Here is a 26278-nt window from a genome sequence, read left to right on the forward strand (position 1 = left end):
GGACTTTTCAGACGATCTCTTATGAACCACAAGGGAATATTTAATAAATATTGAACTTAAATTAAACTTTACCCAACTAAATATTATGGTCACACTTAATAATAGGTGGTTTTAACTACTATGTACTAACATTAAATACATACAAGACTATGTATTTACTGTGTAACTACATGTTGTTCTGCAAAATGCCCACATTTGCTGCTACTGAGGTTGAGGTACGGGTAGGTATAGGAGTAAGGGTAGGGTTAGGATAACGGGTTAGAGTTAGGTTTTGGGGTAAGGGTTGGGTTGGGGGTTAAGTTAACAGTGTAGCTACAAATGTAATTAAATGCAAGTACTTTAAATGTAATTACAATGCAACAACATGTATGTACATAATAAGTACATTGTATCAAATAGTTAAGTACATAGTAGTTAAGGTCACCTAATATAATGTGGGTCCAATATTATTATGCAGTCATAATGCATTGATGTTTTGTTGAAATATAATTTGTTTGGTCTATTTATTATGATGTGGGGTCACTGAACTTTCAGTGGGATGGAAAATGAGAATACCACTCTTACCATTCTGCCACTCCAATTTAGGGGGGCCACTGGGGGAACCAGGCCTATTGACATGGGGTTCTCTCTGTCTCTTCCTCCTTGTCTCAGAGACCTTGACCATTTTACCAGTCAGTCTGAACAGCGCTGGTTTGATACACCCAGCCACGCATGAATTCAGGCCAGACCCAACATTTTTCATTGACCAGCTCTCCACTGATCTCTATTCATAGCTGGAGGAACCCAGAGCCACCTCGACAGCTGTGAGAGCAGGGCCGGCCGGCCTGTTGGAGCCCACAAAGGGTGGAACCAACACATGCTCTCTCTCATTCACTGACATGAGCCAATTTACCCATCACCCCCCCTAAATCTTGAATGGGCAATGAGATGTTAGAAGCTCTTAAGTTTGCCACCCAGTGCTAAAACCCAGCTGCAGAAATTACCTTGTGTGCTCCTTTCAATATCGTAAGAGGATGAGAGTGGCCAGCTCATGGTGTAATCAGCAGCTCTTGTGTTCGTTTTCTTTTTCTTTGTTTAAAATGTGCCCTTGGGTTGTGATAATTAGCACACTGATCAGTAAAGCTATTTGTGTGTAGTATCACCAGGCGTATGTTTCCGACAATGCCATTCTGCCCAGCTAGTCATAATCGGAGCATGTTTTTGTTTTTTTCCACTTGATGGCTTGTTTTTGAATTTTGTTACCATGGCACTGTGAGTCTGTGATGTCAGTCTAGCATCAACTTTATGTGGGACGCACATGCATTCACACAAGCAAAGGGGGAGTTCTTTGAAAAATCAAAAGAATTAGAGCATTTTAAAAGACATGGAAATTTCATCACGTGATGCATAAGTCACACAAAAGTGTTTTCATGTCATTCACATTATTCTTATACCTGTTTAATATTCTTCATATTCTTTTTTTTCTTGTGTTTTATATGGATATGTAGTTTTAATTTGATTGCAGAGCCCATATTTACGATTCATATAAAAATTAATATGATATGCTTGCTTACTTTGATAAAATAATTTCTAATTTTAATGAAATTACACTTGAGAGTAATTACTGTGAGTAATTACTCTTAACCCAAAATCAAAAGGAAAAAAATAAGAACTAATAATATTTTTTGTAAAGAATTTTACTAATATTTTTGCTTTTTACTGCAATGCAATATAATTAATATTATTTAATAATTGCATTTTTGAATAAAATTTGAATATAAAAAATGTAATTATAATAAAATGGTTTTTGTTTTTATAAAATTTGCTCTATTGATTTTTAAAAGATTATTATAACTTATAAAATTATTTATGCTGATTTTAATAATGAATAAAAACTTCTTTGTGTCCAGACAGAATGATTGTCATTACTGTATTACAGAGATATTTTTTATTTTATTATTATTATTTTCATTACATAACCGTAGTGAGAATTGGTGGGAAATGATCCTTGGCTTCATCATCATCACAAAAAAATATTATTTTATTATAATTTTTTTCTTTTGATCTTTGGGTGATAAATGACCTGGACATACCTTCATGACATATTATCACTCTAATACTAAAACCAATGCCCTGCACCTGGGCAGATTTATTGGTAGTTTACATGTAGAATACTGCTGCCACATGACCAGTTATGAATTCTGTTTTTGAAATTCAGCAGTTGTTTTCAGTTTGAAAAAATTCCCCTAAAGGTTAGATTAGGTTGCCTCATATTAAGACACATACACACTATGTGACTTGACAACTGCTTCATGTCAGCTTATCATTTTCAGGTTTTATTTATTCCAAAATAGACTTAAAAAAGAACAAAAACAAGCAGTCACTTCATATCAAACAATCAGTGTGCCTCCATATTTCCTGTTATTGTTTGACACACTCGGAGCAGAGCAAGGAGCCCATGAGCCTGTTTCCACCCTACGCCTTCAGTTGCGTTGCGTCTTTGAAATTTGCCACCTTTTCGCTTAACTGTAGCCAAGCAGTTTCCTCTTCTTGTGATGAACGCCTACTTCCTCCTTCTCCTTCACCTCTCTTTCTTTATCTTTGTGTCTTTCTCATTGGCAGAGACCAAGTTCTGTGAAGTAGTTTGAAAAATATAGCTTTAGTCTTGATTTTGGAGTCTTTTGTTGATGATGTGTATGCGTGGATAAGCGGCATACTGTACTGCTGAAGAGTAATCGGCTTACAGTGGAGGAAACACGACTTGTTTGACCAGGAGGTTTCCGGTGAGTTTCTTTATGCTTGTGAATGAGCCCGGGCCCTGTAGGGCTCCAGGGTGTGGCTTTGGGTGCCGGAATCACCTCTGTTGCCCTTAATATCTTACTGCAGATAATCCTGTGAACCAGGCTGAATTTCCCTTCTTGGTAGATCTCATTACGTTGTCAGTTGTTTTGGTCTGTTTTTTTCACTGTGGTGTCTCAATTGAGCAGTCAAGTCACAATTCATATTAGCCAATGTTAAGCTTGCATGGATAGAACACAATTCATGTTCTATTCTTCTGAAATATTTTTGATTGTGCACCTGTTCAGTACCACTATCCATACTGTACTGATCTGTATGTCCATATCTATAGACTACTTCTTTGTACTTATATCTGTTTCTATGTTTCTTTGTACTTGTTGCATGCATTCATGCATTTGTGTGGTTGAATGTTTGTGTGATTGCTGGAAATGTTAACCTTTTTATAGTTATGGGGTGTTATGGGATTATTTTTTACAGGGTGGTAAAGTTTGCCTGTAGGTGCAGTGTGATGCAAATGCAAGGTGCTGGAGATGTGTAAATTGCTGCTTAGCTGTGGGATGTTGTGTCTCTGACAGGGTAATTTGACAGGATATCCTGGTTACTGTGTGAGAAAAAAGAGGGCTTGTTTTTTTAAACAAAGATGCCTGCTACAGCACACACCAAAAGAAAGAAGAGAAACTGAATCGCTTGATGAACTAAACTGCTTTTTATTTTGTGATATGGGGAAACTAATGACATTTCAAAAAAATTAAAAAATACACATTTCTCTCAATCCATTCAATGCATTTTTTAAATGCACCTCTTTTAGTAGTAAGGCGAGGAAATGGGAGGTTTGTTTTAGTGCATACTGCTAAAAATACTTTTGGCTTGATTTTCTCTCATGGCTACATCAACAAATGCACCAAAAACTATGCTAGTACTACCAAGTTTTTTGGGGCATGGTACCATGGCTTTTGGATCTTATACAATATGATTTTTGCACATGGTTTCATGAAAGCATGTTTTTTTATGTACCATGTTTGGGTTAAGAGTAATTACTCGCAGTAATTCCTCTCAAGAGTAATTTCCTTAAAAATTAAAATTTTTACATTATTCTATCAAAGAAGCAAGCATATCATATTACATTTTCTCCCTTTTTCTCCCCAATTTGGAATGCCCAATTCCCAATGCGCTCTATGTCCTTGTGGTGGCATAGTGACTCTGGCGGAGGACGAATCTCAGTTGCCTCCACGTCTGAGACCGTCAGTCCGCGCATCTTATCATGTGGCTTGTTGAGCGTGTTTCTGCGGAGACGTAGCGCGTGTGGAGGCCCACACTATTCTCTGCGGCATCCACGCACAACTTACCACATGCCCCACCGAAAGTGAGAACCACACATTATAGCGACCATGAGGAGGTTACCCCATGTGACTATACCCTCCCTAGCAACGGGGTCAATTTGGTTGCTTAGGAGACCTGGCTGGAGTCGCTCAGCACGCCCTGGATTCGAACTCGCTGCTCCAGGGGTGGTAATACTCGCTGAGCTACCCAGGCCCCCATCATATGAATTGTTATATTAATTGTAAATATGGGCTCTGCAATCAAATTAAAACTGCATATCTGTATAAAACACAAGAAAAAAAAAAACAGAATAATAAGAATATTATACAGTTTCTTCAGGTTTCTGTATAGTCTTTCCATTTTAGTATTTGTTTGCACATAAAGAAATTGTAATACTGTACACTGTAAAAAAATTTACACCTCTCCAATTCAAAGATTTTTAGTGACTTATTGAATCTAAATTTTTCAGTTGGCTCAATGACAGTTCTGTGAATAGAATGTTCTCTTTTGTGGCCATGGTCTTTTAAAATTGGCTCAATCAGAAATTATTTGGTGAGCCAATGGAAAAACTTCAGTTTCTCAAAACATATTGTTTTGGTCCAATGACATATTTTGAGTTGAAGTAGTCATATTTTTTGATTCACCTAATCATACAATGTATATTATTTATATCAAATTGTTTATTTCTCACTGTACCAATGAAAAAAATGCAATCCATGAAAAACAAAATCTCTCTTTAACATATGCTTTATTAACATATCACTTGCACAACAGAATAATGTTTGGAGACAATACTTCATCTTAGATTATAGAAAGAGAAAAAAACACTTGACTGAAAAAAAATAGTACAATTAATGCAATTATGTTGCATACTGTACATTCTAGACAGCTCATACGTGCAGCTTATGAGAGGTAGGTCCATCAAATTGTTCCATACACTAAGCATAATAAACATATGAAAACACATTGGACAAATATTTGCAGAACTGCTGGCAGTGCATTTTACTAAATAAATTATAGCATAATCATGAAACTGAAATAACTGCAACCAAAAAGAAAAAAGAATAAGAAAAAAGAATATATAGTACATTATATAAGTCCTTGTTATCCTTTATCCAAAGGAGATAATGAACGCATTGGTAATGTCTCTCAAGTTACCCATAACCACCTGCTATTCCAGGACAACTGCAACATTGACCACATTGGAGAATGTTCTTGATGTTGATGGAAATGTTGTTGTTCACCATTTCAAGTATTCTCATTTTGGTGCTGCTTGTGTGGTTCTCCCATGCCTCATACTCTGTAGAATGCATAAAAAAGCAGTGTTAATATTGAGTCTATATAATCAATAAAGCCAGGAAAGCCAGTCTTCAGTACAACAGTACAAATATATATATATATATATATATATATATATATATATATTAGTGTTGTCACTAATTTCAAATTTCAGTTGTCGGTACCGATACGAGTGACATTTCACAGTTCTCGATACCAATACTAATTATTTAATAATTATTTTAATAATTATAGTTTCATAATTATTATTTACCAGAAATTTTTTTAAAGTTTCATTTTATCATCAAAATAGTGTCTAACCAATAAATTCTTAAAACGTTTATCAAAATAGAACTTTTCACCATGTCAACATTAACATTTTAGATACATTTCAGTCTGGTTTCAGACCTTTGCACTAGAGCCCAACCGATACCGATTTTAGAGGGGGAAAATTCACCGATTACCGATATGGTGGCCGATATAGTTAATTTTTGAGCTGGAATGAAAACAGACCTTTTCTATGTGTATTGTGCACCTATTTTGCACCGATATGACTATGCAAAGGTACTCAGAAGGCTGCTTTCTTAAACAAATATTTTATCAAAATTATTTGACATTATTATTATACATTGTCAACAAATTCTAGAAATGAACACTGAGAAAATAAAGAATAAATAAAAATACAATAACTAGCTTAATAAACATCAGTACTGTTTAGTATCAGTCAATTGCTGACCATTTAAATAAAGAATAAATAAAAATACAATAAATAGCTCAATAAAAATCAGTACTGTATGTTTAGTATCAGTCAAATGCTGACCATTAAAGAATAAATTCAAATAAAATAAACAGCTAAATAAACATCAGTACTGTATGTTTAGTATCAGTCAAATGCTGACCATTAAAATAAAGAATAAATAAAAATAAATAGCTAAATAAACATCAGTACTGTTTAGTATAAGTCAGTTGCTGCCTATATTAATACTGCCAGTCAATTAGAGGCAGGTTGTAAAACAAGAAGCATTTACACCTGCCGAGTCAAGAGATAAACAGGTAGCGGTGTTACACCGTATTCTGCTATACAAGTTCAGGGGAAACTTTCAACGGTGGAAAACCAGACTTTTAAATATTACATTTTATAAATGCAATGACTGGAATTGTTCAGTTGAAGGGGTACCAAACTGTGAATCCTAAACAAAATAGTTTGGTGAATACATGTTTACTTAGCTAGTCAGCTATAAGGTCGTTTTCACAGAGAGTAAAAGGTGGATGTTGTTTATTTACTTTCCAGCATTGTGTCTCACCACCTAGGCAACAACATAGCGTGAAATCAACACTCAACAGACACAATCCACCACCGCACCATTGTCTGCTGAGCTGCAAAAAGATGCTCTGATGTTTACCTTTCAATCTGCTACATTACTTATTACACTGACAAACTATAGCTGGCTAACATAACAAACAAATGTGATAAACAGGAGTGACATGGTTGTCAGGGACAGGGTTAACGTTATATTAGTTATATTGAAAAGAGAAAATGATGAGGTCATTGTTTTTAACTTTCCAGTATGTATTTCACAAACTAGTTAGCAACTTACCGAGAAGACACCGCTTAACACCACACCGTTTAACTCCGCCCTGTCAGCAGAACCACCGTCAGTTCAGAGACAGCTCTGTAAACAATGGAGTCGGAACACGCTCTGCTGGACAAACTACGCTATGACACCAATTCAAGCATTGTTTTCTGCATAATATGTTCTGAAAAAAGTTTTCATATCTGCGCATATCAGTAAACAGATATGCCGATACCGATATATCGGTGAAAGGCTAATATCGGCTGACCAATATATCGGTCGGGCACTACTTTGCGCAGCACTGAATCTGGAGGCTGGCATGCACACACAAGGCCCAGGCCAGTGATGAGGCTGCTGGACCCAGTGCTTCTGCTGATGTGGATGTGAATGAATCTGAAGACGTGTGGCCACAGGTTGCGGAGGAACCAAATGTTGAAGGTGTTGAACACATGGATATTGTCACTGAAATTACTGATATAAAAATGAATTCTAGTTCTAAATTCTCTAGTTCTAAATAAATTCTAATGTTCTGCTGTACCGGAATCAAGTGAAAAGACTGAAGTGATTTCAAATGTTAATGAAAGTGCGAATGGTGAAGTAGCTGGAATGTGCTGAAATGAGTGAAGATGCGGAGATGAGAGATGATGACACATTCTCTGATATTTCTGACTTAGGCTCACAGGCTATTGATGAAATGTACACTTTGCAAGAAATAAAGATTTTTTGTATAAAACGTTTGGTAAAACAGTGTAAGTGAGAGACTTTTTTCAGGATATAGAAAAATTAATTGTGTCAGTTACTGCAGCGCACTGTAAGTTATGACGCTTTGAGTAAGAAGAAGAGGTTCCGTCTTAAAAAGATATTATCGAAGTTACGGAAGTATAAGTTTCATGCTTCACAAAATAAAAAAAAATTATAAAGTACACGGGGTGTCCTTTATGCTTTGCTTTCTATTTCTGTTTCTCTCTTGTCTTTCTCTTTTCCATCTTCCAATGGGGCCTTTAAGGGAGGGCTCCTTAAATATGAAGGGGGTAGAGACAGAAATAAATTGGCAGTGGTTTCTGAATTTTTAGAATAAATCAGATCGATGTAAACACACACTTGTAATGATAATGAGACAGTGGGGTATGTGGTGGGGAGGAAAGTTTGCCTTATGCTATGGGACAAACAATAGTGCAGGAGTAGAAATTTTATTTTCTAGAAATGTGAATGTTAATATTATAGCTGTGGATGAGATTATAAAAGGTCTTATCTTGTTAACTCATGAGTTTGGAGGAATCAGATTTATATTTGCTAATGTTTATGCCTCAAATAATGGATCTGAGCAGGTGTTTTTTTTTTTTATGAAGATAATACAGGCTATTCAGAAATTTGATGATTGATAGTGTGTGTGTTGTTATAGGGGGAGATTGGAATTGTACCACAGATTTTACAATTGACCGAAATGAAGAAGAGCCCCATAGTCAGTCAAGTATGGTATTATTGAAAGTAATGTATGAATTAAATCGAACAGATGTGTGGAGGAATTTTAATATAGGAGTGAGACAGTATACTTTGCTTAAAGTGTCTGATGATCGAATCAGTGGTGCAAGATTAGATAGATTTTATTTGGGTAAAATATGGAGCAATAGGGTGATGAATGCTTCTATTTTATATACCTAATGGTTTTTCAGACCATCATATGGTCACCTTTTATTTTAATATGAGAAATACATCAAAACCTAATTATTATTGGTATTTTAATGTTAAATTGTTACAAGATTTTTTGTGAACATTTTAAATTGTTTTGGAATGACTGGAAGATGAAAAAGGACAAATTTGAAAATCGTAGCAAGTTGTGGGATGTGGGTGAAGTAAATATAATACTTTTTTGTCAGAATTATACCTCTCATTCTACATTGATTTTGAAAGACGTAATAAAGAGACTACAAAAATACATTTAACTTTTAGAAACCTTTTGAATAATAATGGAACTGTACATGATGTTTTTAATAAGAATAAAATGGAGCTCAAGTCAATTCAACAGGAGCAAGTGTGAAGATAGCGATGATAAGTGCAAGAGACTGTTCCGTTAAGGACATTAAGCACAAGGATGCTCCCAGCACATACTTTTTTAATCTAGAGAAGAAAACTTTTCAACAGAAACAGATGTATCATCATTGCCCTGATAGTCCTGTGACGTCACACCCTGTGGAAATAAGGAAGCTGGCAATATGTTTTTATTCACAATTATATAAAACTGAAAACTGTGACTCTGAAAGTGTTGCTGAAATACTGATTTACCACAGTTAGGAGATGAGCAAAGAAAGGCTGACATAATCACATTCCAAGAGCTCACAGAAGCAATGCGGCAACTATCCACAGGTCGATCTCCAGGGATTGAAGGGCTTCCAGCTGAATTTTATCAGCAATTTTGGGACACTTTAGGAGAGCATTTACATAATGTACTGTTGGAATGTTTTAAGAACAAGATACTTCCTATAAGCTGTAGATGAGCAGTTCTTTCCTTGCTTCCAAAAAAAGGAGACTTGGGACTTCTTAAAAATTTGCGATCAGTATCATTATTGTGTCATGACTATACTATACAGTGCCTGGTGAACAGACTCAAGTGTTATTTAAAGTTTCTGGTTAAGAATGACCAGACATATTGCATTCCTGACAGATCAATCATGGACAATCTTTTCTTGTTAAGGGATGTTATTGATTTGAATCTATTTAATAATCTTGATCTTTGAATTATCTCATTAGACCAAGAGAAAGCATTTGACAAAGTTGATCATGAGTACCTTTTTTGGATTTGGTGATATTTTTATATCTTACATAAGGCTGCTGTATTCCAATGTTTTTGTCCTTGTTAAAGCTGGAGGTGGATTAAGTGCACCATTGCCTGTTTCGAGAGGTATTAGGCAAGGCTGTCCATTTTCAGGGCAGCTGTACAGTCTTGTTATTGAACCCCTGTTGTGCAGGTTAAGAAGAGACATTAGAGGAGTCTTAATATCAAATGGAGTTTTAACTTCCAAAATTACATTATTAGCATATGCTGATGATATTACAGTCTTCATTTCAGGGCAGGATGATGTTATAGCTTTAACGAAAAATATTGAACAGTATGAAAAGGCATCCTCAGCTAGAGTTAACTGGGGTAAAAGTGAGGGTTTTATTATGGACCAGTGGAAGGGAATGGGACCCCCACAACTCCCAAGTGGATTACAATGGGGAAGGGAGGGGCTGAAGGTAATTTTTCGTTATTGACATTTTAATTAGTCTGCTTGTCCGGTCAGGCAAGTAAAATTCTCTTTCACTTACCTCTTCAAAAATTCACTTGTCCCGGACAAGCGGACAAGTGTTAATGTCGAGCCCTGATTAAATGTTGTATTCAACATTCCCCGATAACAATTTTTTCTTCTGCAGTATAGCTCCTAAAGTAAATGTATGTTGTTTTAAAGGAGTTTTAGATATTATTTTGGAAAACAAGCCAAAAAAGACTAATCAAAAATGTATTTTGTTCCAGTGTATAATGGACTACACTCTCTCACCTTTATGTTCACTTCGATCCATCTTTAAGTCACAAAAAACAAACGTTCTCTTCTTAATAGAGCTGCATATTTTCTTCATGATAAGATACACACAGTGAATGTGACACATATATTATGATTCACTACATTGCGAGCCATCACGTTATAATCTAGCTGAAGCAAATACGCACAAGTGGCGAGTGTCCCAGCGCCAGAGTGTGCATCAGCCGGGAGAAGATTAAATCTCTTCCCTGGGCACTTCACGCAACTCATAGACGTGGTGCTGACCACACAGAGAAATGCTAGTTTCTGAGTTTATTTTCATAACCCACCTCCTTATTATTTGAACTTTAATAAATTATGCTTTAAAGATATAATGCTGGGGTGTTTCATTGCAAAACAGAATGTGGCACAATAATCATTTTATCTTGATTATCTTGTTTTCATAATCGTTGGAAGCCAAAATCGTAATTGAAAATAAAATTTGTTTAATCGCCCATCCCTAATATATATATATATATTAGTATGAGAGTATGAGGTTTATGTATTAAATCTGCTTAAACGAGTGTAGCGTGGAGGAGGGCGGGGCCGGGCCGGAATGACGCACACTCGGACCCCAATCAGCCTGATGAGGCAAGCTCGCCTCATCAGACTGATTGGGGTCCGGGCATGCGTCATTCCGGCCCGGCCCCGCCCTCCTCCGCGCTACAACGAGATATCCGTATATGGTATATGATAGAAGTTTTATTGATACTTGCCTTTTTCTCATTAGACAAGACAGTTACAGGGAACTGTTGAGATGAGAGTGAGGTAAAATAAAAACTGTGAGCACTTTAACACAATGAGCTCAAACGCTTCTGTCATGGCTCTGATACTGCAGACCATTTAAATTAGATTGTGTTGCACACCTGTCTATTATTGTTGACAACAGAACAAACTGTGATTTGGTCATTTACATGTCTGAGATAGCTCCTTCATGTGCAAACAGGTGATTCCCGGCCTGTCGTGGCTTAAGAAACCAAGCAGCCATATGGGAAAATGTTGGTATAAAATACCAAATATCTACGATATATTGGTAGACCACTAGTTAATTTATGATACCTAAGGCATTTACTCGAGTTAACAAATAGAACCTTATTGTAAAGTGTTACCAAAATAGACAGTCTATTGTATTGAGTGTATTGTGTTGTATCTATATCAGAATCAGAATGAGTTTTTTTTTGCCAAGTATGCTTACACATACAAGGAATTTGTCTTGGTGACAGGAGCTTCCAGTGTACAACAATACAAAAACAATTCAAAAACAGCAGCAATACATAGATAATAATAAAAAATAAAAAATAATTATACACATAGTATGTACAGACACACACATACATACATACACATTTTTTCAGAGGAATGAAATGGCAGAAGAGGTTGGATGTGTTGGATAAATATAAGAAAGACTAAACTGTGTATTGCACATAGTTATTGCTCAATGGGGCAATCTAACTGTTCATGAGATGGATAGCCTGAGGGAAAAAACTGTTCCTGTGCCTGACGGTTCTGGTGCTTAGAGCTCTGAAGCGTCGGCCAGAAGGCAACAGTTCAAAAAGGTAGTGGGCAGGGTGAGTGGGGTCCAGTGTGATTTTTTTTTTTTTTTTTTTTTCCAGCCTTTTTCCTCACTCTGGAAGTGTATTGTTCTTGAAGGGGGGGGGGGGGGCAGGGGACAACCAATAATCCTCTCAGCAGTCCAAACTGTCCTTTGTAGTCTTCTGATGTCTGATTTCGTAGCTGAACCAAACCAGACAGTTATTGAAGTGCAGAGGACAGACTCAATGACCGCTGAGTAGAACTGTATCAGCAGCGCCTGTGGCAGGTTGAATTTCCTCAGCTGGCGATGGAAGTACAACCTCTGCTGGGCCTTTTTCACAATGGAGTCAATGTGGGTCTCCCACTTCAGGTCCTGTGAGATGGTAGTGCCCAGGAACCTGAATGACTCCACTGCTGCCACAGTGCTGTTTAGAATGGTGAGGGGGGTCAGTGTTGGGGTGTTCCTCCTAAAGTCCACAATCATCTCCACCATTTTGAGCGTGTTCAGCTCAAGGTTGTTTTGACTGCACCAGACAGCCAGCTGTTCAACCTCCCTCCTGTATGCAGACTCATCGTCATCTCGGATGAGGCCGATGACAGTGGTGTCATCTGCAAACTTCAGGAGCTTGACAGAGGGGTCCTTGGCGATGCAGTCATTGGTGTAGAGGGAGAAGAGTAGTGGGGAAAGCACACATCCCTGGTGGGCACCAGTGCTGATTGTACAGGTGCTGGAAGTGAGTTACTCCTGTCTCACAAGCTGCTGCCTGTCCGTCAGAAAGCTGGTAATCCATTGACAGATAGACATGGGAACAGAGAGTTGGTGTAATTTATTCTGGAGTATAGCTGGGATGATGGTGTTGAAAGCCGAACTGAAGTCCACAAAAAGGATCCTTGCATATGTCCCTGGTCTGTCCAGATGTTGCATGATATGATGCAATCCCATGTTGACTGCATCATCCACAGACCTGTTTGCTCGCTAAGCAAATTGAAGGGGATCTAGAAAGGGTCCAGTGATGTTCTTCAGGTGGGCCAACACCAGTCTCTCAAATGACTTCATGACCACAGACGTCAGGGCGACAGGTCTGTAGTCATTAAGTCCTGTGATTTTTGGTTTCTTTGGGATGGGGATGATAGTGGAACGTTTGAAGCAGCATGGGACTTCACACTGCTCCAGTGATCTATTGAAGGTCTGTGTGAAGATGGGGGCCAGCTGGTTAGCACAGGATCTAAGACATGCAGGTGAAACTCCATCTGGGCCCTGTGCTTTCCTTATCCTTTGTTGTCGAAAGATGCGGCTCACATCATCTTCACAGATCTTAAGTGCAGGTTGAGTAGCAGGAGGGGGGAGGAGGGGGGTTGCAGGAGGTGTTGGTGTTTGTGTGAAACGAAGGTCAAAGTGGGTGTGGGGTGTGAGATTGGGCCTTTCAAATCTACAGTAGAACACATTCAGTTTGTCAGCCAGTTGTTGGTCCACCACAGGGTTGGGGGCAGGAGTCTGTAATTCGTAAGTTGTTTCATGCCATTCCACACTGATGCAGGGTCGTTAGCTGAAAAGTTGGAAGAAGATGAACCAGACAGTGATCAGATAGTCCCAAAGCTGCTCTAGGAACAGAGCGATATGCATCCTTTAATGTTGTGTAGCAATGATCCAGTATATTTCTGTCTCTGGTTGGGCATGTAATGTGCTGTTTGTATTTGGGCAGTTCACGTGTGAGGTTTGCTTTGTTAAAATCCCCAAGAATAATAATAACTGAGTCCGGGTATTGTTGTTCCATATCTGTGATTTGATCAGTCAGCTGTTGCAGCGCTGTGTTCACACACGCGTTTGGCGTGATATACACACTCACTAGAATAAATGAGGAAAACTCCTGCGGTGAGTAGAACGGCTTACAGTTAATAAAGAGCGCTTCCAAATTAGGACAGCACGTCCTCTTTAACGTTGTTACATCTGTACACCAACTTTCATTTATGTAAAAGCATGTTCCACTACCTCTCGTTTTCCCCGTTAACTCCAAGATGCGATCTGCTCTGAACAGCTGAAAGCCCGGCAGATGTAACGAGCTGTCTGGAATGGCTTCACTCAGCCAGGTTTCTGTGAAGCACAAGGCAGCAGCGGTTGAAAAGTCCTTGTTTTTGTGGGTGAGGAGATGTAGGTCGTCCGTTTTGTTAGGAAGAGAGTGGAGATTCGCTAGATGAATGCTTGGCAGCGTTGTTCGAAAGCCCCGCCGATGGAGTTTGACCAGCGTGCCTGCATGTCTCCCTTGCCTGCGTCTCATAGCGCATTTAAACAACACAGCCGCACCTCCAACTAAAATGTCAAACAAAACATCCGCATATTCAAAATCCGGGAAAAGATTGACTGGTGTATGCTGTCGAATGTTCAGCAGTTCGTCTCTGGTAAAACTGACTGAAAAAAGATTACTAAACACAGGACAAACAAACAAAAATAACAAAACAGTAGAAGCGCTATATATACAAACACACACACACACACACACACACACACACACACACACTCACCGGCCACTTTATTAGGTACACCTGTACATCTTCTTATTCATGCAATTATCTAATCAGCCAATCGTGTGGCAGCAGTGTTATGTAAAAAATCATGCAGATATGGGTCAGAACCTTCAGTTAATGTTCATATCAACCATCAGAATGGGGAAATATGTGATATAAACTGGTACAACAGTGCTATGCAGACAAGCATTTCTGAACGTACAACATGTTGAACATTGAGGCTGCAGTGGGCACAGGCTCACCAAAACTGGACAGTAGATGACTGGAAAAACATCGCCTGGTCTGACAAATCTGGATTTCTGCGGAGGTACACAAATGGTAGGCCCACTGCTGCCTCAGCTTTTTGTTCTTCGCTGACAGAAGTGAAACCCGACGTTGTCTTCTGCTATTGTAGCCCATCTGCCTCAAGGTTCCACATGTTGTGCATTCTGAGATGCTATTCTTCTCACCACAATTGTACAGAGCGGTTATCCGAGTTACTGTAGCCTTTCTGTCAGCTTGAACCAGTCTGGCCATTTTCCATTGACCTCTCTCATAAACAAGGCGTTTCCGCCCACAGAATTGCTGCTCACTGGTTGTTTTTTGTTTTTGGCACCATTATCTATACACTCTAGAGACTGTTACGTGTGAAAATAATACTCAAATCAGCCCATCTGGCACCAACAATCATGCCAATTTTTCCCCATTCTGATGGTTGATGTGAACATTAACTGAAGCTCCTGACCCATATCTGCATGAATTACATTACACTGCTGCCACATGATTGGATGATTAGATAATCACATGAATAAGTAGATGTATAAGTAGATGATAAGTAGACCTAATAAAGTGGCCAGTGAGTGTATACACCGATCAGCCACAACATTAAAACCACCTGCCTAATATTGTGTAGGTTCCCCTCGTGCCGCTAAAACAGCACCAACCTGCATCTCAGAATAGCTCAGAATGCCTTGTTGATGAGAGAGGTCAACATAGAATGGTCAGACAGGTTCGAACTGACACAGTCTACGGTAACTCAGATAACCACTCTATACAATTCTGGTGAGAAGAATGCTATTCTGAGATGCGGGTTGGTGCTGTTTTGGCGGCATGAGGGGGACCTACACAATATTAGGCAGGTGCTTTTAATATTGTAGCTGTTCACTGTATATAGCCTATTTATACACTACCGGTCAAAAGTTTTGAAACACTCATTCTTTATTATAATTTTTTTTTTTTTTTCAGTCATCCAAACTATGGAATAACAAATGGAACTATGGGAATTATGTTGTGACTAAACAAATTCCAAAATAAATCAAAACTGTGTTATATTTTAGCATCTTCAAAGTAGTCACCCTTTGCCTAGAATTTGCATTCTTGACATTTTCTCAACCAACTTCTTGAGGTATCACCCTGGGATGCTTTTTAAACAGTATTGGAGGAGTTCCCATCTATGTTGGGCACTTATTGGCTGCTTTTCTTTATTATTTGGTCCAAGTCATCAATTTCAAAAACTTTCTTTTTTTTTTAAATTAAATTATAGTTTTCTAATGAAATAAATTAATATGTTGGCAAAACTGTATTTTTGACAACAAAACTAATTTCAAACATTTAAGCATACGCCTTCAGATCAAAAGATTTTTAAGATCATGAGAAACATTTCAGTCAAGTGTTTCAAAACTTTTGACTGGTAGTGTATATATATATATATATATATATATATATATATATATATATATATATATATATAAAAACACTCTTACCTTTACTACCTCTTGTACTTTAGTTTTGACTGCTGCTAAAGGTCAATATAAAGCCAGTATATAGTCTCAAGAACTGGACATGTCTTGGGCTGGACCCACAGTTCTGTCTCTTTAGGTTTGTATAGGATAGGTCTGCAGGGCAGAAATAGGAACCGTCTGGCATCAGTGCATGTGTGTGTGAGAGAGAATGTGATTAGTAACTCAGGAGCCGTCTCTCATCTCTTTGTTTCTCAGCCCAAATTAATCTCACTGATCCTTTGAAGGCCCTCACAGCACTGGCCTCTGAGCTCTCGGACCCTTTGTAGAGGTGTCAGATGAATTACTGTAGGGCTCTTTTGAAATCTATACAGGACGTGGGCAATCCTAGCACCTTGAGTGAACTGAAACCTGGTGAGAGTGTGAGTTTCTGAGCATTCATTCTCTTTCTTCTGGGTGGCTGTCAGAACTGAAACACTGCAGCTGCTTGGATTAGTGTTGTGTTCTCTAATAATCCCAGGAGATCAGCAGTTACAGAAATACTCAAACCAGCCCGTCTGGTACCAACAATCATCCATGCAATTATCTAATCAGCCAATCGTGTGGCAGCAGCAGGGGCGGTTCTAAAGGGGGGGCAAGGGGTGGCCGCGGCCCCCTTCGGACAGAAGCCTTGCCCCCCCCCCCCCCCCAGTTAGTTTTGTCTTAATATACATTATTTAATGTATATAATATTCTCCTGGCATGAAAAATAGCAGCGAGGTTCGGCAGTTCGTTTGCATTAGGCTCGTAGTAAAAATATCACATAAAAGACTCTTTACATGCAATATTTTACTGTACACAAACAAACTTCAGAACCACACTGTAACATGAACATATAACAAAGTATTGCAATAATTTCAAAAAAGTAAAGACCATGAGCCAATGATTTCTTATTTTTAATATTAGGCCTATGCATCGTATTTTATACTTTACTATTGTGACAGTTCTCTAGTTCTCTCTTTGAAGGAGGAAGCGGGAGCCGGATAAACAATCCACGTAATCTTTTATTCACATACTTTTCAGTCTAAACACATAAAGCTTTGCTTTCCAGCATAACAAATGCACACACGCAAGAACTCGACTGCGTGCGTCTCTCTCTCTCCTCCGGCGGTCTGGATTGCCTCTTTTATCCCTCTCTAGCTCTCACTGCTACACAGAACAGCTGTTAGAGATAATTTCCCACAGGTGTCAGTCCTTACCATTCTTCCTCTCCCGGCCTCGCTCTCTACAGACGTCGCTCGGCCATGCCCCCATCTCCACAACTATACATGTTATTCTTAATGTGCACTATTGTGCATGTGTATTTGTATCACAGTAACTTGTGTTATATTATCCAGGCATTAATCCAGACATTATAAAAAGAGTAGTTGGGTTCGGGAGTCCATTTACTCGTAGCAAAATACATGTTCAAATATTTTATATTTACCCAAACAATTCTCTAATGATGAACAAAACCGGGAGCTCTCTTGCACAACGTATGCACTTATGTCTCTAACATGAGAGAGTGCCAGAAAGCGGGTGCCACAAAACTCCAGTCTTAAAGGGGCCATGTCCAATTTATGACTAGAGTTAAATTACATGAAATTTCTCCACTTGGCTACATATAAGAGGATGAAATATATGCAGGTACAAAGCTATTACAACATTCAAGTACAAGCGGTTTCAGTCCACATGAATGTTGACATGACAGTAAAATGAAATGCAGGAAATATGGATATAACCACAAAACCATTGCGACACAATCATGTCAGGTCACCATGTAAAGTGCTTTCACCAAAATCAGGGCTTAATGCTGCACTACAGAATTTTGCGCTCTCTAGTGACATCTGTGGTTAAAACCTAAAATTGCAATCAACTTGCAGAGGAACATTTTGCATCAGTTGTGATTTGGCAATGCTCTTCTGCGCGGATGAATCTTATGGTTTGGAGCCACATTCATATTTCTAATGATTTAAGGAATTATGTATTATTTGCTGATTGATTATGATTATTGTTTAATATGACAATAACTAAATATTAAAATGTATCAATTCAATCAAATCAAATCACTTTTACTGTCACACAACCATATACACAAGCGCAATAGTGTGTGAAATTCTTGGGTGCAATTCCGAGCAACATAGCAGTCGTGACAGTGATGAGACATATACCAATTTACAATAAACATCAGATTAACACAACACAATTTAAAATCTAATATACACATAATTACACACAACACAATATACAGATAATAACATACAATGTACAGTATACAATCCACACAATATAGAATACACATTATACAATAAAAAAAAAAGTATATATAGTATATATAAAATATACAGTAGGTTGTATTGTACTGTATTGACATTCAGGCTGTCGGTTGATAGTCAGTTGCCAGTGTGTTGTTAAGAGAGAATATAATTTATGACAGTCCGGTGTGAGATATAAGAGTAATAAAGTGCAGTGCTGATGTATATTGATCGTGAGAGATCAAGAGTTCAGAAGTCTGATTGCTTGGGGGAAGAAGCTGTCATGTAGTCGGCTGGTGCAGGTCCTGATGGTGCGATACCGCCTGCCTGATGGTAGCAGTGAGAACAGCCCATGGCTCGGGTGGCTGGAGTCTCTGATGATCCTCCGAGCTTTTTTCACACACCGCCTGGTATATATTTCCTGGAGGGAGGGAAGCTCACCTCCTATGATGTGTCTGGCAGTTCGCACTACCCTTTGCAGGGCTTTGTGGTTGTGGGCAGTACTATTGCCGTACCAGGCGGAGATGCAGCCAGTCAGGATGCTCTCTACAGTGCTGGTGTAGAACCATGTGAGGATGTGGCGGTTCATTCCAAACTTCCTAATTCACTTGTTCACCACAAGTGAAAATTCTGTCATGCCGCTCCAGTACTAATCGAACTTTCTTCTTTGGATTACAAAAAAAAACATAAAAATCTGTAGCAGAATGTGCATCTCTTTTCCATACTGTAAAAAATTAATAAGAACTTTAAGTTAGCTCACCCTGTACATCCTTACACTCTCAAAAAATGAACTTTCACTATCGGCAGTTTTACTCAATCCTCTCATGTTCATTTTATTCAAAACATTAATGTAACCAGGAAACTTAAATTGATTTAGTTGATTCAACAATTTTTTTTTTTTTTTTTTTTGTCATATTTACTTAATCCATTTGCGTTAGGACAACATGAATATTTTTAGTTTGGTTAACTGAGACTGGCAGAGGATTTCTAGTTCCCAGCAGGCTTTGCATGGAACTCGACAGGGAGAGTCACTGTTACAATTAAGTGTGATTTTATGTGTATTTGTGCAAGATGAATATAAACGGAAGACTTGAGTGTCTAATGTTTTTATATGGTGAGATTTAGAAGAATCTCTGTTATGTTGTAGTTTTGGGGGTTACCATCATGTTGAAGAGTGGAGCTTGTGCTCAGCTTGTGTTCAGGACCAAAACATTTTAAAGACTCTACATATTGCTTTATACATATAGCAATTGCTGTGCTAACTATAGCAAGTTGCACTCATTAGTGCTTCTCCACCAGCATGTGTTTAGCATGCTAACATTTCCTGTCACTTGCTAGCATATCAATAAGTGTTTCATTTGAGTTATTTTGACATGTAAAATTTTGTTGAGTTTACTTGATTCAGTTAGATTGTAATTTTAACTTAAGAAAGCTAATTTCAAACATGTGGAACCACTGTCCATGATTGAATCAAGTTCAGCCAAATATATATATATATATATATATATATATATATATGTATATGTATTTTTTTATTGTTGATTGAATGACATTACAGATGAGTGATAATTTGATGAACTAGTGCACAATTACAGCTCAGGCTCAGAAAACTGTTACAGACAGCACACACACCTTTCCTAAGACAGACTCCCATGGCAGCTTAAGAGTTTTTACTGTCTGCTGTTTAGAATGAACCGTTCCTGCAAGTCTGCCTCCAGGGAAATAAAATCAATAACTGCAAGATGTGTCTCCTGCAATTATCAGGAAAGCAGGCCTCAAATCTAACACATCCCTGCTTCAGTTACCATGAGATCCTGACATGTTTTTGACTTGTTGCTTCGAACAGAAAATGGATGTGAATGCCCGACATAGTGGTGACAGCATTTTCAGGTCTGTTCAACAGTAACCTTCATATTTCAGTGACAGTGTATATCATTTGTTGCCTCGGCATTGAGTGATGTCAGTGGTACAGACTGACTGCTCATGGCGAATGATTGCTTTTGCTTACACGCACGCACGCACGCACGCACGCACACACACACACACACACACACACACACACACACACACATATGTTGGTGCGGCTATCCTTATGAGGATTCTGCATAGACACATAATGATTTTTATACTGTACAAACTATATATTATATTCTGTAACCCTAACCCTAAACCTAACCCTCACGAAAAGAAAAACATCGTTTAAGCGATTTGAATTATGGGGACACTAAAAATGTCCTCATAATCCACATTTATAGCATAATACCCTTGTAATTACCAGTTTATAACTTCAAAAAAATGTCCTCGTAAACCACCCAAATCCTCCCACACACACAAAACACTCTGATTTCTCCAATTAAGTTTCATTTATTCCTATGTTTGCCCACAAGGGTTCTTCATACATCTGCATTCATGTGAAGAAGGTCATATCCACATGAGACACTAAAGTTATTCTAAGCCCTCTTTAGTATGCACTGTGAAGTATGCCCATAGGGGACTCAGACTCATCTGTTAGTAGGGGAAAAAATGGTATCTTGTGCTCATGTGGACAAAAGTTGCCCATTTCTGACTCCTCACAATGTGTGTGTGTGTGTTAAGTGTTTCAAATCTCAATTCTGATCTCTCAGATGATCATAAAATAACTAGATTTTTACATTTTCTTCAGAAAATGTAGACTAAGTGGTGCTCATCAGTGAAAAACTTTACGCTGCAAAGCTAGGATGTTGTGGGTGGATTCCAGGGTGTTGCTATGTGGTTTCTAAGGTGTTATGGCTTTTAGCATGCTGCTATGCAATTTGAAAGGTGCTCTGCGTGGTTGATGCTAGTGCTTACGGGTCAAAAGAGCCCATCCCAAAGCCTCTATGATGCTCCGATGCCTTAGCAGTTCCTCAATAAATGTTCTAAAAATTCTAAACTGTTTGAATGTGTGTAGATATTCTGTCTATTTGAAAAACTTATTGACTTATTCTGTCATAAGACATTTTGACATTTTTAATACGGAAACATCCTACAAGAAATGAAACAAACATTTCCAAGAGAACCGCCCTGTAAAGATGCAACTTCTAATGGATCAGCTGCCATAGCAACAGAGCCTGAGTAGTGTCTGTGAGAGTATTATGGGATGAGTCACGGCAGGCGAGTGACATGACAGCTTGTTTGAATGGCTTGAATGAATGCTTGTTTCACAGGCTGCGTGTGTTGTTTTCCCTCCAAGAATCATCCCCATGCATTATGGAAGGAGGGATTAAAAATGTAACAGGGTTTATCCACAAGCACCAAAGATGAGCTGTGCTATTTTAACTGCCAGAAGTACTGAAAGATTTATTCAGGGCTTTAGTGGATGTCACTTTCTCTTTTTTGGATCATCTTACCTTTTCAAAGCAAGGATTAACTTTTTATTGTGCTTGCATTTAATGGTATTAAAGACAAAGTTATTAATCAAATATTTAGATATTTAATTAAAGGTTTTGGGATTTTCTTCTGTTAGTTTGACAACACGCTGTCAGCTATATAGAAAAAGTCTGTCTTTAACGTGCAAATGGCCTTAATTGTTAATGTGCTTCATAGGTAGTTTGCTTTCCACGGTCTCACTGTTACGCTGATCCTTTTGATGTGTAATGTAGACATACTCTTAACTCTTAAGCTGCAAAAACGAGTCATTAAGCAAAATTTGTCAAATCACGATGGTTTATGATACCACAACATTTATATATTAACATATGACTGTCCACATTTGCCTATCATCAACTGTTCAGTATTTAGTATTTACAACTTTATGAATGAAATGTGTTCCAATTCTGTGTCTCAATAATAGTCAAGCATTTATTTAATGGTCTTTCATCTCTTTTGCTCAGTTGGATGCAATGTTACTATATTCTTAAACAGTTTTCTAAAAGAGAGGATGTGTTTGATTAATTAGTATGCGTAATATGACCCTCTCTATCTCCCTCTATAGGCTTGGATGAGAGCCAGGCAGCAGTAAGAGGCCGCACCCTCCATCAGCGCAGTCATGCCGCCCCCAGCAGACATCTTGAAGGTGGCCATCGAGTGGCCGGGGGCCTTTCCCAAACTCATGGAGATAGACCAGGTTAGTGCCTTTAGCAGAACAGAGAATGGGGCTGTGCTTATGCCTGTGACTGCGCACCTGCTGCATGGAACAATGTTTTGGGTAAAATACAAGTTAGGCTCTGTAAACATCATCTGCGGCATGCTGTCAATTATCACAGAGAATAATTTGGACTTATTCTTAACAAATCAATATTGTGTTTACAGTAAAGCTCTTACAATGAAATTTTAAAAGAGGGTTTAAAAGCAAAAACGTGAAATTAATGTTTTTTTGTTGAAGCATTTATATACATTTTTCTTTATACTGAATATTGTGTTATTTGAGCTTTAAAGTTATCAATTTGGAAATCCTTGTTACTGTGATGATCTTCTGGTTATGCATTATCGACTGAAATTCGTCCTTATTCATTTTGCTCTTTGCTGCTTATTTTCTTTATTTCTATTTTCCTCCTCTCTTTAAGTGAATACCTCTTGACTTTGACATTTGACCCAATATTTTGTCACATGGCATATGCTTAATATTTGTCCTGATGGGAATGTGACAATGTTGTTGGATATGAAGTCTGTGTATTTGCTGTAAGGACATTCGGGACAAAAAAAAAAAAAAAAATGGTAGAATATCAGTTCCTGGACTAGAAGAATAAGTCTTATGCTTTGTTTTGCAGAAAAAGCCTCTCTCAGCCATAATTAAAGAAGTCTGTGAGGGGTAAGTAACATGATTTTTACAAACCTTTCTAATTTTCTGCTTTATGCTGGAATTATTTTGTATTTGTTTTTTAAGTTACATGGCAATGGACATCATCAAATAGCAATCTCTGATGTTTCTCTGAATCCCCTCTCACTAGGTGGAACTTGCCGAACCCTGAAACCTATGCCCTACAGAACGCAGACTCCACCAATTTCTACATCACTGAAAAGGTTTAATACGACACTACATTTCAAAAACACCCAGCATTGCTAAGCTAATTTCAAAAGATACCTCGTCCCAATACCTCTTCTCTTTTATTTTTATCCAGAATCGCAACAACATCAAAAACGGCTCCATCCTGCGGCTTACTACATCTGCTGTGAGTAGCAAATTTGAGGTTATTTTTTTAACTCATGTCTCTGAGGGCTTTATCAGAGGGAAGGACCTGACCTTATCCCTTGATGTCCCTCCTACTACATCTGGGTCCTGTAATCCTTCAAATATGAGGGGTGAAAGGTTACATTACTAAAGCTTCCTAGTGTCAGCAGCTGAGAGACATTCTTGCATGACCTGTCAAGACAGAAATGTGTCTAGCTGTCATTATTTTCATTCTTTTAAGAAGAGATATCTGTGGAAGTGGCTTTCAGATGACCCATCTGAATTTGCAGCTTGAGAATGATGATATTTAAAGCTGATGTCTGTGACATTTGAAACGGTCCCCTCCAGCATAATGACAACAATTCCTGTTTCTCCTTGCACCACACATTCTTGCACTAGGCATGACTGGTTTTTATAGGAAGTAGTTCACCCAAAAAAAATTCTGTCATTAGAACAACAAACCCGTATGATTTTCTTTCTTCTGTGGAACACAAAAGGAGAGGTCTAGCAGAATGTTCACATTCTTTTTCCATACAATGAAATCATATGGTGATTAGGGCTGTCAAGCTTCATAAAACACCATGAAAGTAGTCCATACAACTCGCGTGTTTTATTCCAAGTCTTCTAAAGTCATATGATAGCATTGTGTAAGGAACAGACTTAAATTGAAATTGTTATTCACTGATAATCTTCATCTCTGCTATAGCTCTCAAGTCATATTCAAACTTGATGCATTAAGAGTCATGCACCAGGTTTGACATCAGTAGCTATGTTTCCATCCAAATTGTTAATTTAATTTATGCAAAAAAACATGATATTGCAAAAAACAATGTGCTAATAAAGCCGCCTTTCCATTCCTTGTGTACAAAAGAACAAAATCACCACTTCCGTAGAAATTGTAGCCACTGTGACTGTTTTATGAATAAAATACTCACAGTTTAGAGCACACAGACAAAACACTTAAGAACATTATTTCATGTCTGGGAGCGACAGCATGTGACACAGTTCTGGGAGCACTATGTGTGTGCGTTCCTCCTTCCTTATGTCTTTACCGTGCAGATCAAGAAGTTATTTTTCAAAAGTGTCAATCAACCTGCTCTTCAGCACAGTTCAAGTTTGTATTTGACTTATTTGCTCTACATGCTCTTTGCAGGCCTTGAATTTTCTAGACACCATTATTTCAGGATGACCAGAACAACATTTCAGATGCAATGATTGGTCCACTGGTTAGCCCAGTTATGAACGAGTTATTCAGTGACATGAGTTTTTTTTATGCACATCTTGTATTCCTTATAAATTCAATAAGAGTTTATTTGGTAAATGTGTTTACATCACAGTTTATGCATATTTCATCTTATCGAATAAAAATGTATCCACCTCAAGCGAGCGTATATGTTTTTTTTTTTTGTTGTTGTTGTTTTGTTTTGTTTTTTGCATTTTGGACATTTTATTCTCATCTTGGTGTTTCCATCAAGTAGTTTTGATGCGATATCAGAAAATGCGAATAAAAATACGTGTATGGAAACCCAGCTACTGACACAGCATTGGCTTCTCATATGTCTCGTAACTGACACACCAAGTTTAAAAAAAATGGGAGGTGAAGATTATCAGTGAATAGTGACTTAATTTTGGACTGATCCTTACAGAAAGCTATCTGAAGACTTGGAATGTAGCGAATATGGGCTATTTTGTATTATACAGTTGTGCTCAAAAGTTTGCATACCCTGGCAGAAATTGTGAAATTTTGGCATTGATTTTGAAAATGACTGATCATGCAAAAAAAGTATTTTATTTAAGGATAGTGATCATATGAAGCCATTTATTATTACATAGTTGTTTGGCTCCTTTTTAAATCATAATGGTAACAGAAATCCCCCAAATGGCCCTGATCAAAATATCCATTCCATCTTTATAAAGTTCCATTACCTTGTTACGCAGGTCTTTTGACAGTTCTTTTCTGCTCCCCATGGCTCAGTATCTAGCCTGCTCAGTGCATCCACATGAGAGCTAACAAACTCATTGACTATTTATACACAGACACTAATTGCAATTTAAAAAACCACAGGTGTGGGAAATTAACCTTTAATTGCCATTTAAACCAGTGTGTGTCACCTTGTGTGTCTGTAACAAGGCCAAACATTCAAGGGTATGTAAACTTTTGATCAGGGCCATTTGGGTGATTTCTGTTACCATTATGATTTAAAAAGGAGCCAAACAACTATGTGATAATAAATGGCTTCATATGATCACTATCCTTAAAGAAAAGACTGTTTTTTTTGCATGATCAGTCATATTTTCAAAATCAATGCCAAAGTTTCACAATTTCTTCCAGGGTATGCAAACTTTTGAGCACAACTGTACTTTTAGGGTGCTTTTTGTCATTTTGGAGCTTGACACACCCAGTCCCCATTCACTTTCACTATATCACTTTCATTAAATGGAAAAGTCTGCTTTATGTTTTTGGAAAAACATGAGGGTGGGTAAATGATGACCAGAATTTTCTTATTTGGGTGAACTATTTATTATAAAGTTTACATTGGTGTAATCAAGGTATTTCTTTGAGAGAATGCAATTATTCATGCATATACAAAGTTTT

The 26278-nt window shown here is 37.9% G+C and overlaps 1 protein-coding gene across 4 annotated transcripts in view; it reads left to right on the top strand.

The window, feature by feature from the left end:
- The window catches only part of LOC127420648 (engulfment and cell motility protein 1), a 150625-nt gene that overhangs the window by 38725 nt on the left and 85622 nt on the right, over nt 1-26278 (top strand). Inside the window, exons 1-5 of one of the 4 annotated variants that reach the window (XR_007893842.1) lie at nt 2464-2762; nt 22507-22638; nt 23282-23322; nt 23462-23534; nt 23633-23683. Coding sequence is in view for 3 of the 4 variants with exons in the window: in XM_051663066.1 (XP_051519026.1) it covers nt 22561-22638; nt 23282-23322; nt 23462-23534; nt 23633-23683 (243 nt within the window). In the remaining variant the exon portion in view is untranslated. Of the gene's footprint in view, nt 1-2463; nt 2763-22506; nt 22639-23281; nt 23323-23461; nt 23535-23632; nt 23684-26278 lie in introns of those variants that run through there. The other 3 variants (XM_051663067.1, XM_051663065.1, XM_051663066.1) reach the window with 3 other exon arrangements.

This window comes from Myxocyprinus asiaticus, chromosome 30 (assembly GCF_019703515.2).
Source record: "Myxocyprinus asiaticus isolate MX2 ecotype Aquarium Trade chromosome 30, UBuf_Myxa_2, whole genome shotgun sequence".
In the NCBI taxonomy this organism is placed as follows: Eukaryota; Metazoa; Chordata; class Actinopteri; order Cypriniformes; family Catostomidae; genus Myxocyprinus; species Myxocyprinus asiaticus.